Source organism: Ixodes scapularis, unplaced genomic scaffold, assembly GCF_016920785.2.
Source record: "Ixodes scapularis isolate PalLabHiFi unplaced genomic scaffold, ASM1692078v2 PGA_scaffold11__112_contigs__length_91849675, whole genome shotgun sequence".
In the NCBI taxonomy this organism is placed as follows: domain Eukaryota; kingdom Metazoa; phylum Arthropoda; class Arachnida; order Ixodida; family Ixodidae; genus Ixodes; species Ixodes scapularis.
In genome coordinates this window covers 11,628,313-11,641,826 of record NW_024609837.1, presented here as the reverse complement: position 1 = coordinate 11,641,826, position 13,514 = coordinate 11,628,313, and the positions used below count along the sequence as shown (strand labels likewise).

At 45.0% G+C, this 13,514-nt stretch overlaps 1 protein-coding gene across 1 annotated transcript in view; it reads right to left on the bottom strand.

Annotated features, from left to right (window-relative positions):
- Positions 1-13,514, bottom strand: part of LOC115332154 — a 55,737-nt gene that overhangs the window by 15,532 nt on the left and 26,691 nt on the right. The window contains exons 3-8 of the mRNA XM_042289138.1: positions 9,104-9,163; positions 8,754-8,807; positions 4,928-4,978; positions 3,502-4,215; positions 1,933-1,992; positions 751-804 (exon numbers count right to left, since the gene is read on the bottom strand). Of these exons, the coding sequence (XP_042145072.1) occupies positions 751-804; positions 1,933-1,992; positions 3,502-4,215; positions 4,928-4,978; positions 8,754-8,807; positions 9,104-9,163 (993 nt within the window). The remainder of the gene's footprint in view (positions 1-750; positions 805-1,932; positions 1,993-3,501; positions 4,216-4,927; positions 4,979-8,753; positions 8,808-9,103; positions 9,164-13,514) is intronic.

Genomic DNA, 13,514 nt, shown 5'->3' with positions numbered 1-13,514 from the left:
GGACATATTTGTAGTCAAATCGTAAAGGCAGATAAGTTGTGCAAATTTAATTTGTATTCGATTGCAAGTTATATTAAAAAGCTCCAGAAGCAGTGTTCCCTCTTAAACAGCCATAACAGAGAAGCCATGGCCATGTCTTAGTGCCGAGGGACATTTTAGGTTATGCTGAAGGGTACAGAAGAAAAGCTAGAAAAACCAGAAGTGACCTGCTGCTGCTAACGTCAGTTAAACATAGCTTTTTTGTGTGGGCCTTTTCCTACATTATGCGACCTTTGTGAAAATTCTAGATCCAAAATTGTTTTCACGGCATACTTTATGTAGCGGTTTTTTGTGCGTGTCGCTACTTCTTGAAGCGACATGCACAGAATCGCAATTCGCTACTCCCGATTTTTTGTCCCAACGTAAATTAATGAAGATATAACTTATAATGTTGCTGAATTGTAAGAATTCAAGTGTAAAGAAGAAAGATCTGTGCAAATCCAGATATCTAACATGTCAATGCATTGGATTGCTTTATTTTTTTTTTTTGTAGGATGAGTAGCTGGGAAAGATACTTTTCTACTGCTTTTCTCCGGAGCAATGAACAGTGGCTTAGATGAGGGCGCAACAGGTTGTCTTATTTGGTTCCTGTCCCATTTAGGCCAGGTGTTTGGTCATACAACCCTCAAATGTTGCCAACCCTTTACATGCCATGTTTTAACCTGAAATGAGCTGCTACCTAAAGCGAAAATTACTCATGCAGCAACAAACCTGTTTTGATAGTAACAGCTCGCATCAGACTGTTGTCACTGGAACTGCCCCACCCTGCAAAAAGAGATGGCAGGAGGCTTTAATTGTGATTTGCTGAAAATTAAGGTGCTATTAATGCCCAATTCACAGCATAAAAGTGCTCTGCTGCAATTATCAAAGAAATTATGCACTAATGCATTCACAGGTATTTTCATAAGCCTGAAGCTCTGCATGAAGACAAGTTGACAAAATCTTCTAGTACTCAAGTCACAGAACTTCTAACAACTAATAATGCCAGCTCCATTAAAACTATTGGCCACGTGGGTCAATCAAAAGAGAACCGACGTCACGGATATGCGAATTTACACGGATTCTCAAGAGGCGCTCCGAGAATTCCGCCGGATTGACACGTGCAACCCCACTATTGCAGAGATTCGAACCCTGGTGCGCCAGGCGAGGGCGCATCAAGCCATCAGCGTTACGTGGCTCCAGGCCACGAAGGCATCCCGGGGAACGAGCAGGCAAAAGGGGCCGTGAGGGCAGCGCTAGAAGCAAGATCGCTCTCACAAGGCCCGGTTCCCTCGTCTGTTCAACGGGAGGGGCCCCAGGACGACTTCAAACTTTCAGAGATGAGGCGTGCAGAGAAAACCACACGCAAGGCGAGCCTCACTGCACTTCTACCGCCCAACCCTCATCTGAACCCGCGCGGCTTTCCACGGTGGGAGCGGATGGCACTAAACCAGCTACAAACAAGAACTATGATGACGCCAGTTAGCCTGGCAAGGTTACACCACCCAGCGAATCCACAAGACTTCGGCCCCGATCCAAACTGCCAACAGTGCAGCGTCTCGGCCACCTGCTCCTATCTTGTGTGGGAGTGTGCTGGATATGCGCAAACGCGGGAGGCCGCCATCCACGACCTCCCAAAAAACCTTACGCCCCCGCTCCTTTTTGGAGTGGACTCATCCGAACACTACTGAGAATGCGGAACAGAAACTCATTTATGCATCACTTTCATTTATGCATCACTTATCAACTTCCTCCGATCCTCAGGGGTCGGTAGATTCATCTAATCATTATCACCCATCACTCCCCCCCCCTTATCCCCCTGCCTACCTTGAGGCCCTCCAGCCAGAAGGCAGATATCTAATAAATGTATTATCCATCCATCCACGTCGGTCAAAAACAAGAGTGCAAACTCACCTGGTCCATCGTCCGGCAGTGTAGATCCGCTTTCTTGAATGTCAGAATCGCCCTGCACATCTAAAGAAAAGAAAAAAAAAAAAATATATATATATAAATATATATATGCCGGGTGTTAAAAAAAGCAGTGAAAGTTGCACTTATGCCGCTTAAGGAGGCGAGTTATACGGCCAGGGGGACATATTATAGGGGCTAATCGTAACGACCAGTGGACTAATTATTTAAAATTCGTTAATTAACTTTTTAAATAAATGAAAATAGACATATAGTTCCAATTAGAAACTTGTTCAGTGTCATCGAAAACCACGTAATCAGTCATTTCCAGAAAGACTTTGAGCGCGTGAGAAGCGTTAGTAGTGCACTAAAGTTACCACTTGTGGAGCAGGTACAAAGCTAGCTGTTGCAATAACGCGATTTTTCCGTCTCTTATCTAGCCCCAGCCTTGTACCTGCTCCACGAGTGGGAACTTTAGTGCAATACTACGCTTCTCACGAGCCAAAAGTCTTTCTGAAAATGACTGATTTAGTGGTTTTCGATGACACTGAGCAAGTTTCTAATTGGAACCATATGTTTATTTTCATTAATTAAAAGTTAATTAATGAATTTTAATTAATTAAGCGACTGATCGTTACGATTAGCCCTTTATAATATGTTCCCCTGGCCGTATAACTTATCTCCACAAGCGGCATAAGTGTAACTTTCAAGGCTTTTTTTAAACAAATCTGTTAAGCTTAAAAAAAAAACACCCTGTATATATATATATATATACAGCACATGAAAAAAATCTAAGGAAATTGTTACCAAGCTATTATTAAGACCAGCACATAATCGGCCTGTCAGACAGCCCCTGAAATAGTTATTCTGTTAGCTCTTTTCATAAGTGCTTGTATCTAAATTTCAAAAGTTATGAAAAAACAATTTCGAGGACGTGCACCTAAGCACTTGTTGTGAGTTGTGAATGCGAAAACATTATTAGGGGCAAAGCTCCTTACGGTCTAGCCCTATCCATCCGTCCGGCATCCGTGCTCACATCGATTGCACTGCCTCTGGGACCGACCCACTTTAAAAAAAAACAATGTACGCCCAGACGGGGGTTCAAACTCAGGACCGCTTGCTTACGAGGCAGACGTCTTAACCACTATGCTAACGTTGGATGTAGCGTCTATACAGGAGAGGGCGCTGCGGTCAAGTGCATATATAATCGCGTTAAACTTTGCATGCATTGGCTCAATGTTAATAGACGAGGTGGAGATGCGTTCCCACGGCTTCTAGCGGATCCAAGCTGATCCGCTAGAAGAACCACTGGCTCTGCATTTCACCGACCGTAAAGCAGTAATAATGAAGTCGAAACACAACCCGGAACTCAGCACTACCTATGAGCAATAAAAAAAAATCAGCACCATCAGCACTACCTATGAACAATAAACTCAGTATCATCAGCACCACCAGAGCTTCGCCCCAATCAACATCATTCACCAAGTGAAGATGCGGCCTCTTTTGTCCAACTGAACGCCACTGAGTGCTCCTTCGAGTTTTGCATTGTGAAAAATGTTTTCAAGTTTCGCTCACGTTTTGCTACTGCAGAGGTTGTGGCCACCGACGACATAGATGCTTTTTGCAGCTTGAGACGCTCTGCCTTCTGTCTCCTAGCACGTTGCGCCGCTGCTCGTTCCGCCCGCCGTGTATCGGGAGACTTGACAACCTTGGGGAGTCTCGCTGCCTGCCTCCTTGCTCGTTGTAATGCACTTTTCCGCTCCCTTAGTTCTTCTGCGCTGTATTTGCGTGGACGGGAAGGTTTTACTACTGCCGAAGTTGCGGCCACCGACGATATAGATGCTTCTTGCCGCTCGAGATGCTCCGATTCGCGAGCCGCTTCCTTCTCACGCTTTCGAAAGGCCTCGTTCTGTCTCCTAGCGCGTTGTGCTGCTGCTCGTTTTGCCCGCCGTGCATTCAAAGACTTGAGAACGATAGCTAATTTATCTGCCTGCCTCTTCGCTCTCGCTGCCAGCCTCTTCGCTCGTCTTGCTGCGTTATTCCGCTCCCTTAGTTCGACTGCTGTGTACTGGCGTGGACGGCCCCGTTTCGCTACTGCCAAGGCTGCGGGTGCAGACGATATAGAAGCTTCGGGTGCCGCCATGTTCCTTGACGCCGAGAGGGGCAGAAGCGGCCCAAGCGCCGGTAGGGAGTGCGGCGGTGCGCTGTGCTGACCGCCCTGGCTCGCTGATGACTGCTGCACCGCTGGGTGAAGCAGCGGCAGGAGTGCGAAGCTCGGCGCGGCGCAAGCTGAAATGACGTGTCGTCTCATCATGATCATGGCTCGAAGTGCGGGCACCAGTTGATGACGTCAGACCTCAAAACATAACTTTAGGCCTAACGTCAGGCCAGCGCATACCCACATTCCCCCATCCTGCTGCGTTGCCAGCAGTTTGGCTGGCCCCTTAGCAACAATGACGCCGTTGCTATGAAGCCACAAGACGCGTCGCAGCCAATGGAATTTAGGTGTCGTTTTGGTCAGCCAGTGGAAATTTAGGTGCCGTTTTTCGCTGCTACAGAAAACACCGGCTTCGCTCAATGGGAGAGTTAAAAGGGCACTGACAGAGTATTCATGTTCCGACAGGGTATTTACGGTCTGACAAGGTATTTATGCTTTAGGCTTATCACGCCGTGAGAGTTAAACGAAGCGGTGGCTCACTTCATTTTTATGGATATAAAAAGTTTCAACAACAAAGCGCACGACTGCACTTAGTTCTTCTTTCACAATCGCAAAGTGGCGAGTTCAAATCCTGCCAGGAAATGAAGTGTTTCTTTATATGGTTACCCATGTGCGTAACGCCCTTCGGTGTTCGTTTTTCGTCACGGCTGGCTGTTACCGCCAGCCATTACAGCAAAGGGTTACGCTAAAATGTTACAGAACTCTCTATAGAAATCAAAAAATAAAACACACTCTGCATTAAAAAAAGATTAAATGGCAATAACAATAGCATTATCTACATACCTGTTCCCGTGGAAACGTCCTCGGTCTGGACTTCTGTCGGATCTGGCGGCTCTGCACAAATAAGTGATTCCAACATTTAGAGTGGCATGTGCCGTCATCGCGTCTCTTCAGAAACCTGTGCAGAACAACCTAACTAAAAGCAACCCACCCCTCCCTCTCACCCACCCTTTTAATGCGAAAGCACTGTCTCATGGAGCGAGCCGACGTCACCAGTTTGAAGCGAGAAAACGGCACCTTAAATCCTTTCTTCAAGTGTGGTTAGCTCCCAGCTATGAAGCCACTCGAAAAGCCTAGATACGGCACCTAGTTTCCCCGATCCCAAGATAGCGAAGTAAAGCTGATGAACTTTCGGCTTCAGTCCCATTGGCTGGCGCGCGTCGACGAGGCTCCCATTGGCCCCTATGCGTCAGTTTGAATGATCGCTCACCCGATGGCGCTGCGTGCCCGCGAGGAAGCGGCTTCACCGTTCCACGCCCAATGTCAGCGCGCCGTACGCCGCAGACGAAAGAAGGGAGTGGAGAGCGGCGTGTGTGCTTTCGCATTCACAACTCATAAGAAGTGCTTAGGTGTACCTTGAGCCTTTCTTTCCAAGTGAACTCTTCCTGCATGAATAGCCGACCTCATTTTGATGATCAGCTTGTTTCCAGTCCCCTCGTCGCCGTGTTGAAGACGATTATGGTGTCCGAAGAATGTGTTCTTCGTGCAAGCTGGCTGTAGTTTGGACGGTGTCACACGCAGTTGCTAGTCACGGGCTGATGCTCATTCTCGTCGACTGAATATGCAGTTCACTTTTACATAGAACACAAATAAACGCTGCATGGATAACTTTTTCTCGTAGTGCAAGTACTTTTTTTTAATTATTATTTCTTGAGTAGACTGTTTTCTCACAGCGGGAACAAAGTTAGAACCGTACAGACACGGGTCGAAATAGAGCAACCATTTTGAGCAGCTATGCAATCATGCTAAAGGCACAAATGACAGTCCGTTCTGTAATCGGCGAAGCAAAGAAAACACTCACTTCGGTTTTCGGTAACTACGTTCAAATGTCCACAAAACGTCGTTTGATCAAGATGTGTCCACGAAGCAGTGAGAGTGTCAAGGGACTGATCTGACTCTAGAGTCATTGAATCCAAAGACAACGCCGGGCTTTGAGCGCATTAATTCCGAATATCGAGTCAAACAGCGCACTTAGAAATCCATCTCAAGTCAGGAAATGTGATTGGAATGCTTATTTTACACGTTTTACAACATTTATTCATCTCTGACGGCATCGTATTTTCCACGGCCTCGACGGGAACCTGCGGAGCTTCACGCCTGCTAAGCTTCCGTGGTTGCAACAGTCCGGTGCACAACAGTGCCTACATCTTCGACATTTGCTCTTCTGAGACATCCAAAAGAAATGTTAAAAATGAAAGACCAAAAACGTATGAATCAACACCTTGAAATTGATGCGTGAACAGCCCCACGAGCAAGCAGGCTGGCGAAAGGGCCTTCCCAGTGTTGCAAATATTTTGTGCTAGATGGCGCAACGTGTCACACCAAATTTGATTGCCCTGAGGGTATAGTGAAATTTTAGCTTATGCTAAAACACACTGAAAACAACACTATGGGTATACTATGGGATACTAAAAGGTGGCCTGGCTTGAGATGTTTGGCTTGTGCCAAGATGTGGAGGAAGGGGGCTAAATAGCACTTATCATCTTGTCCTGAAGTATTTTTGTGAAACACCCTTATCCAAAAATATTGAATTGAAAACATTGTAAAATCAGTCTGTGCTTGCTTTTTTTATATTATTTCAGAATGAACTGGTATTATTGACACACTGCTCTTTTATGAAAGCCACATCTCCACTTGCACACATCCAATTGTCCCAGCTGTTCTCTTTCTCCGACAGGTGCATGTCTGAGGTATCCAATAAGGGGTATAAATATGTTAAACGTAACATTAAGTGTTTTTAGACATTCTTTATAGTATTTCCTGCAATAAATAATTTTGAAACTGAACAATTCAAAAGTGTCATAATAACACAACTTCTCCTAGAGCTTCCATTTATGTCTTACTGAAATCCACTCACCTTTCAGTTTGCAGAGCTATGTTTATTTTCTGATTTCAGTATATTAATCTGTCTTAATTCTTTTCTATTATCTCTGCAAATGAAACTTCCAATATTAACTCTTTCCTGATCATGCCAATAGGTCATCGATCCCCGGTGATGGATGGTTTTCAAGTGCACCCAAAACATTAAATGTAGTGTGGAGAACTATGTTCCACAATCATGTGGATAGCCGAAGAAGTGTGGTTTCGGTTTCAACGCAGCTTTCAGCTTGATCACAGGCTGGTGTGTTCTCAAAAATAGTCCTGAGAACGGTGGTTGCACTTGTCTAACATGGATAACTGCTTGCATCAGTCTTCGTAACAAAGATGGCATTATTTACATAATTCAACTGCATTGTGGCATATCTTTTGATGTCAAGAGCTCTGGCTGCACTTTAAATGAGGTTATAGAAATCCCTTAACAGACGTTTGTGGCTAAGCATCACTATAATTTCCGGCGCGCACGTTTTATGTTCCCAACAAGGTGGACAAAAATCCTAAATATGAAGGAACTCCAGTCAAGGCTATGACAAAACCAAGGTAGAACACAAAGAAAGCATTCTGCTGGGGATGTGAGGTGTACCATCTGTGTTTCACCAATATAAGCATTCCTTCATTGAAAAGCACACATTTTATGAAGGCTAATCTCCGACGAATCAAAAATAGATGTCGGTTAGAATACAGTAACTTTGAGAAATAATAGCAGTGCATGTGGGGCCCATTTTGTATATTCAAAAGTTTTTTGTCGTGTCGTTTAATTTGACACAACTGTTGAAGATTCGATGTTTATACTCATTCCTCACGATTAGTGTATTTTTAAAAAATTACATTTTAACATCTTTTTTTTACATTATACCAAACTCTGTTTCTTTTCACAAACAACTAAATGGCCACATTTTGATGCGTTATATTTCTACATATGCAAATTAGGAAAATATAAGCAGTTGCACAGAACCTTTGAAAACTGCTGCCTTTCTCGCGGTCAGGAAAGAGTTAAGGACATACTTGTAGTCAGATTGTAAAGGCAGACAAGTTGTGCAAATTTAATTTGTATTCTATCACAAGTTTTATATATAAAAAAAAAAAAAAAAAAAAAAAACCCTAGGAGCAGTGTTCCCCCTTAAACAGCCATAACAGAGAAGCCATGGACATGTCTTAGTGCCGAGGGACATTTTGGGTTATGCTGAAAGGTACAGTAGAAAAACTAGAAAAATCTGCGGCTGATAATGTACATGGCTTTTTTTGTGTGGGCCTTTTCACACATTTGCGAGGTTTGTGAAAATTTTAGATAGAAAATATCTTCACAGCATACTTTATGTAGCGGTTTTCTGTGCGTGCACTACCAGAAACAGTGAGTTGCAATTTTTTTGGTCCCAAACGTGAATTAATGTATGTACAGATAACTTATTATGTTGCTTAATTGTAAGAATTCAAGTGTAAAGAAGAAAGATCTCTGCAAGGGCAGAAATCTAACTGGCCAATGCATCAGATTGCTTTTTTTTTTTTTCAAAGGATGAGCATTAGCTTGGAAAGATTTTTTTCTACTGCTTTTCTCCGGAGCAATGAACAGTGGCTTAGATAAGGGCGCAACAGGTTGTCATATTTGGTTCCCGTCCAATTCAGGCGACCTGTTTGGTCATACAACCCTCAAATGTTGCCAGCCCATTACATGCCACGTTTTAACCCGAAATGAGCCGTTACCCAACGCGAAACTACTCAAGCAGCAACAAACCTGTCTTGATAGTAGCAGCATGCGTCAGACTGTTGCCACTGGAACTGCCCCATCCTGCAAAAAGAGATGGCAGGAGACTTTAATTACCACAAAGTGATGTGCTGAAAATTAAAATGCTATTTATGCCCACTTCAAAGCGTAGAAATGCTTTGCCGCAACTATCAAAGAAATGATCCCTCTCATACAAATGTGCTAATGCATTTACAGGTATTTTCAGAAGCCTGAAGCTCTGCATGCAGACAAGATGGCAAAACCTGCTAGTGTTCAAGTGAGAGAACTTCTAACAACTAATAATGCCAATCCATTAAAACTATTTGCCACGTGGGTCATAGACAAGTGCGCAAACTCACCCGGTCCATCGTCCGGCAGTATGGATTCGCTTTCTTGTGTGTCAGAATCGCCCTGCACATCTGAGACAAAACATAAAAAATATAATGTGTGACGCATGAAAAAAAGTTTAAGGAAATTGTCACCAAGCTATTATTCGGACCAACACATAGTTAGCCTGTCAGACAGCCCATGAAATAGTTATTTTGTTAGTTCTTTCAGGAGTGTTTACATCTGAATTTCAAAAGAAAAAAAAAATTCCAAGGACACCTATTCTTACGATTTGTGATTGAAAGCATTAATTTCCAATTGAGCATTGCTCAGAGCTGATTCAAGTTTTGCGCTGCTAGTAATGTTTTCGTGTTTTGCTCACATTTTGCTAGTGCCGATGTTGCTGCCACCAACGATATAGATGCTTCTTGCCGCTTGAGACGCTTTGACTCACGATCCGCTTCGGCCTCCTGCTTTCGAATGGCCTGGTTCTGTCTTCTAGCGCGTTGTGCCGCCGCTCGCCTCACCCGCCGTGTATTTGGAGACATGCATCGTCTGTTGGAAGACTTGACAACAATGGTGGATTTCGCTGCCCGCCTTTTCGCTCGTTTTGCTGCGTTTTTCCGCTCCCTTAATTCGTCAGCGGTGTACTGGCGTGGACGTCCACATTTCACTACTGCCGAGGTTGCAGCTGCTAACAATATAGATGCTTCAGGCGCCGCCATGTTCCTCGGCGCCGAGAAAAGCAGAAGCGGCCTCAACGCCGGCAGGGAGTGCGGCGGTGCGCCACAGAGAGCGCCCTGGCTCGCTGCTCTAGCTCGCTGGTGACTGCTGCACCGCTGAATGAGGCCGTGGCGGGAGTGCAAACATCAGTGCAGGACCAGGAGTGTGAAGATCAGTGCGGCACGTGCTGGAATCATATGTCATCTCATCATCATCAAGGCCCTAGCTGCAAGTACCGGTTGATGACATCAGACCTCAAGGTGAAACATTAGGCCTAACTTTAGGCCTAACGTCAGGCCAGTGTACTGGGTGTATCAAGGAGTGGCCAGGCTCTTTAAATCGACCGCAAAATTCGGTTTCTTAACCTATCGCGCTATGACTTTGTGCAGCGTTGCCCACAGATGGTGCATTTTTTTCGTAAAATTTGCAAAGAGCGAACTTACCTGAGGAAAAAGTTAAGAAAGAAAAAGGCTTAGCTCTTATGGAAATGCGGCGAAGCCAAAAGTCTTCAAAGAATACTGCGCCGTTTCGCACGGAACACAAGAGATGGCACAAGCGGCCACGATGCCAACTGTTCCAACGAACGAGCATACGGCGCCGAGAGCCGACGTCTTTAGCAGACAATATTTACGACTCGAAAGCGGCGCAAGCTTTTCTGATATCAGTTGCCAATGCATTATTTATCATCCTTACTGATGAAACATATTGAATGGACCCATAATCGATTAAAAAAATGGTTTGTCGGGATATTTTGACTGTTTTTTTCGGGCTACCGATGTCGTCTGCTTTGCAGTTATTTGTAGTTACTGTACCTGTTATTGTTTCTGCGACTGTCGCCGCCTGCAGAACGCGCTCCGCTTTTGAGTCGAAAATATTGTCCGCTAAAGACGTCGGCTCTCGGCGCCATATGCTCGTTCGTTGGCGCAGTTGGCATCACGGCCGCTTGCGCCATCTCTTGACTCGCGTGCGAAACGGCGCCGAACTGTTTGAAGACCTTTGGCTTCACCGCATTTCCATAGGAGCTAAGCCTTTTTCTTTCTTTACTTTTTCCTCAGTTAAGTTTGCTCTTCGCAAATTTTATGAAACAAAATGCACCATCTGTGGGAAACGCTGCACAAAGTCGTAGCACGATACGTTAAGAAACCGAATTTCGCAGTCGATTTAAAGAGCCTGGCCACTCCTTGATACACCCAGTATACCCGTTTCACCCCCTCACGTCAAACAGCTGCACGTACCGGTTAACAACATAGGCCCGTGGCTCTCAAGTTTTGAGCAGTGCTCCAGGCGAGCAAAATAAAATATCTGGCTCGCGTTCCAGACGTGCGTCATCATGCTTCCCCACTACAGTTTTTTATACACCGTTCCATTGTAAGGGCCAGCGTAGCAGAGGCTACAAGTGCAAGCTCCAAGCTTGCAGTGTCCCTGCCAAGCATGCGCGCTCGTGCAGTGCAAGCATCGCTCGGGGGAACATGTTTTTGTAAGTAGCTTCAGCTTTGCTATCACTTAAAGTGAAACATACGGGCTCACGGAAGCTATGAAAGAACGCAATAAAATAATAAAGCTCATTGGGACGCCGAGGCCGCGAGCTGCATAATTAATTTTTATTTTAGTTTTTCTTTTTTTTAAGACAATTTGCTATCGCGCATCTATGGATGCTGACAGATGCTTGCATTCGAACGTGGCACGTGCAAAATTGAACGTTACAGCGCCACCTGGATAGTGCTGCCAGCATAACACGGTCGCGTGTTCCGGACACGCTCGCGCTCCCTGCCCGAGAGCAGCGGGCCTATTAGATATCAAAGCGTAAGGATATGCCGAACAGTAGGGCTAACGTCAGGCCAGCACATACCTGCAGATTCCCCCTCCCGCCGCGCCGCCAGCAGTTCGGCTGGCTCCTTCCTTAAGCGCGGTCCAAACCAGCGCGTTTTTCTGCGCGCGTAAGTCGTGCACTTCCCGGAAATTGCGTATTTCGTGATGTCGCACTGATTCCTTGCGCCTTCTGGGCGCGCATAAGAAAGTTGGAGGATTCCAACTTTTTCTGAACGCGAACAAAAACGCGCTGTGACGTAGTAGGGCGCTCCTCTCCCGCCCAATCGGTGAAGGGCACCAGTTCCGGCGCCGCGTTTTTTCGCCGTCGCATGCATATGCTCTCCGCTCGCCCGAAAGTGCACCGTCCTAACCAACGCGCACGCTTGTGACTCTGAAAGCGCACAAGAAACAGCAAAAACGTCAAGAATTAAGCAATTTCCGGGAAGCACATGACTTTCGCGCACACAAAAATGCGTTGGTTTAGATCGTGCTTTACCAATGATGATGCCATTATAATGGAGCCACATGACGTGTCGCAACCAATGGGGATTTAGGTGTCGTTTCTGGCTGCAACAGACATCTACAAATAACGCCGGCTTCGCTCCATGCGACAGCTAAGACTTTTGCATTAAAAAATGGATTTACATTAACGTAACCAGAAATGGGAACTCCTAATGGCAACAAGAAATGACTACAGATAGGCTATCACCAGCGAAATCAATGACACTTAGCAGATAGAACAAAAAGCTGTGGTGGCAGGTTCGCAAACCCTTCTAGAGTGAATCAGATGTTCTCAGCGCCTGGCAGCCTAAAGATGAAGCCATGAAAGTTGTATGTTAAAAAGCATACAATGAAAATCGTCAATACCCTTGTCACCTTGGACCGAAAAAAAATGTACTGTTACTTTGAGACAAAGTTTGATCACAGATTCATTTCACTTCTACAATTTTAGAAGAGAAAAAACTAACAAATCAAAGAGACCAACAAGCAAAACAAGATAAACTAACAGTCTTAAGCTGAGCTAGTTGGTTCATACTTCAGGTAAGGCCAGCTGAACTAGAATAAACATACACAGAGGAAAGACCATACACACCGCTGGATTAACTAACTATTCTGTTTCCTCCTCTTCTGTATGGTCTTTTCTTTGTGTGTACGTTTAATCTAGTTCACCTGGCCTTACCTAAACAAGATAACGGTGTCAAACAAATAAAATATGAAACTGCCTCGATCTAACCGTAAATTTGGCTGTTCTCCTTCAGTGACGCTTACGTTATCAGTTGGCTGAATTTGCTAGAGCAACACTTTCCAATCATTTTGCACACAAAGTAAATCACTCAATCCCCAGTCTATCACAGACACTGCACACATTTCCTAGGGGATAGTTTGTAAAGCACTTCCAATGCACATTAGCTGCATCATACTCCGACGGACTTAATAACGCCAGCGAAGTGCTAATCTGACAAAGCAAGTCTTGCAATGCGATGAAGCATGCACCTGCATTCAGCAACATCTGCCTCAGCTTTGGTAGACTGCGAAGCACTTGCTAGATGTTTACATTTCACATCCCTACACCTTTTTCGGTTGAAGTTGAAAAGAGCATTGTTCGGCCCCTTCTGTGAAATGATAAATACTTACGACAGTATGAGAACAGGGTCCATTCCATTGGCGTTCGCCTCCTTTTCTTTAGGGACAATAGACCCTGAAAAAAATTAAAAATTTAATATGACTACACAGTGTGCTGCGGCCACAGTGGCAGCTGTCGCGTTGTCGAAAGGTGTGCTTTAGAAGACATACTTTTAGCTGATGTGCTTTAGGGTATTTCCTTTTACGTTTGCAGAATGCTTCCACGCTATGTGCTTTTGGCGAAAAAATAACACTGAAACGCGCTTCTATAATTCGGTGGTTGCCGCA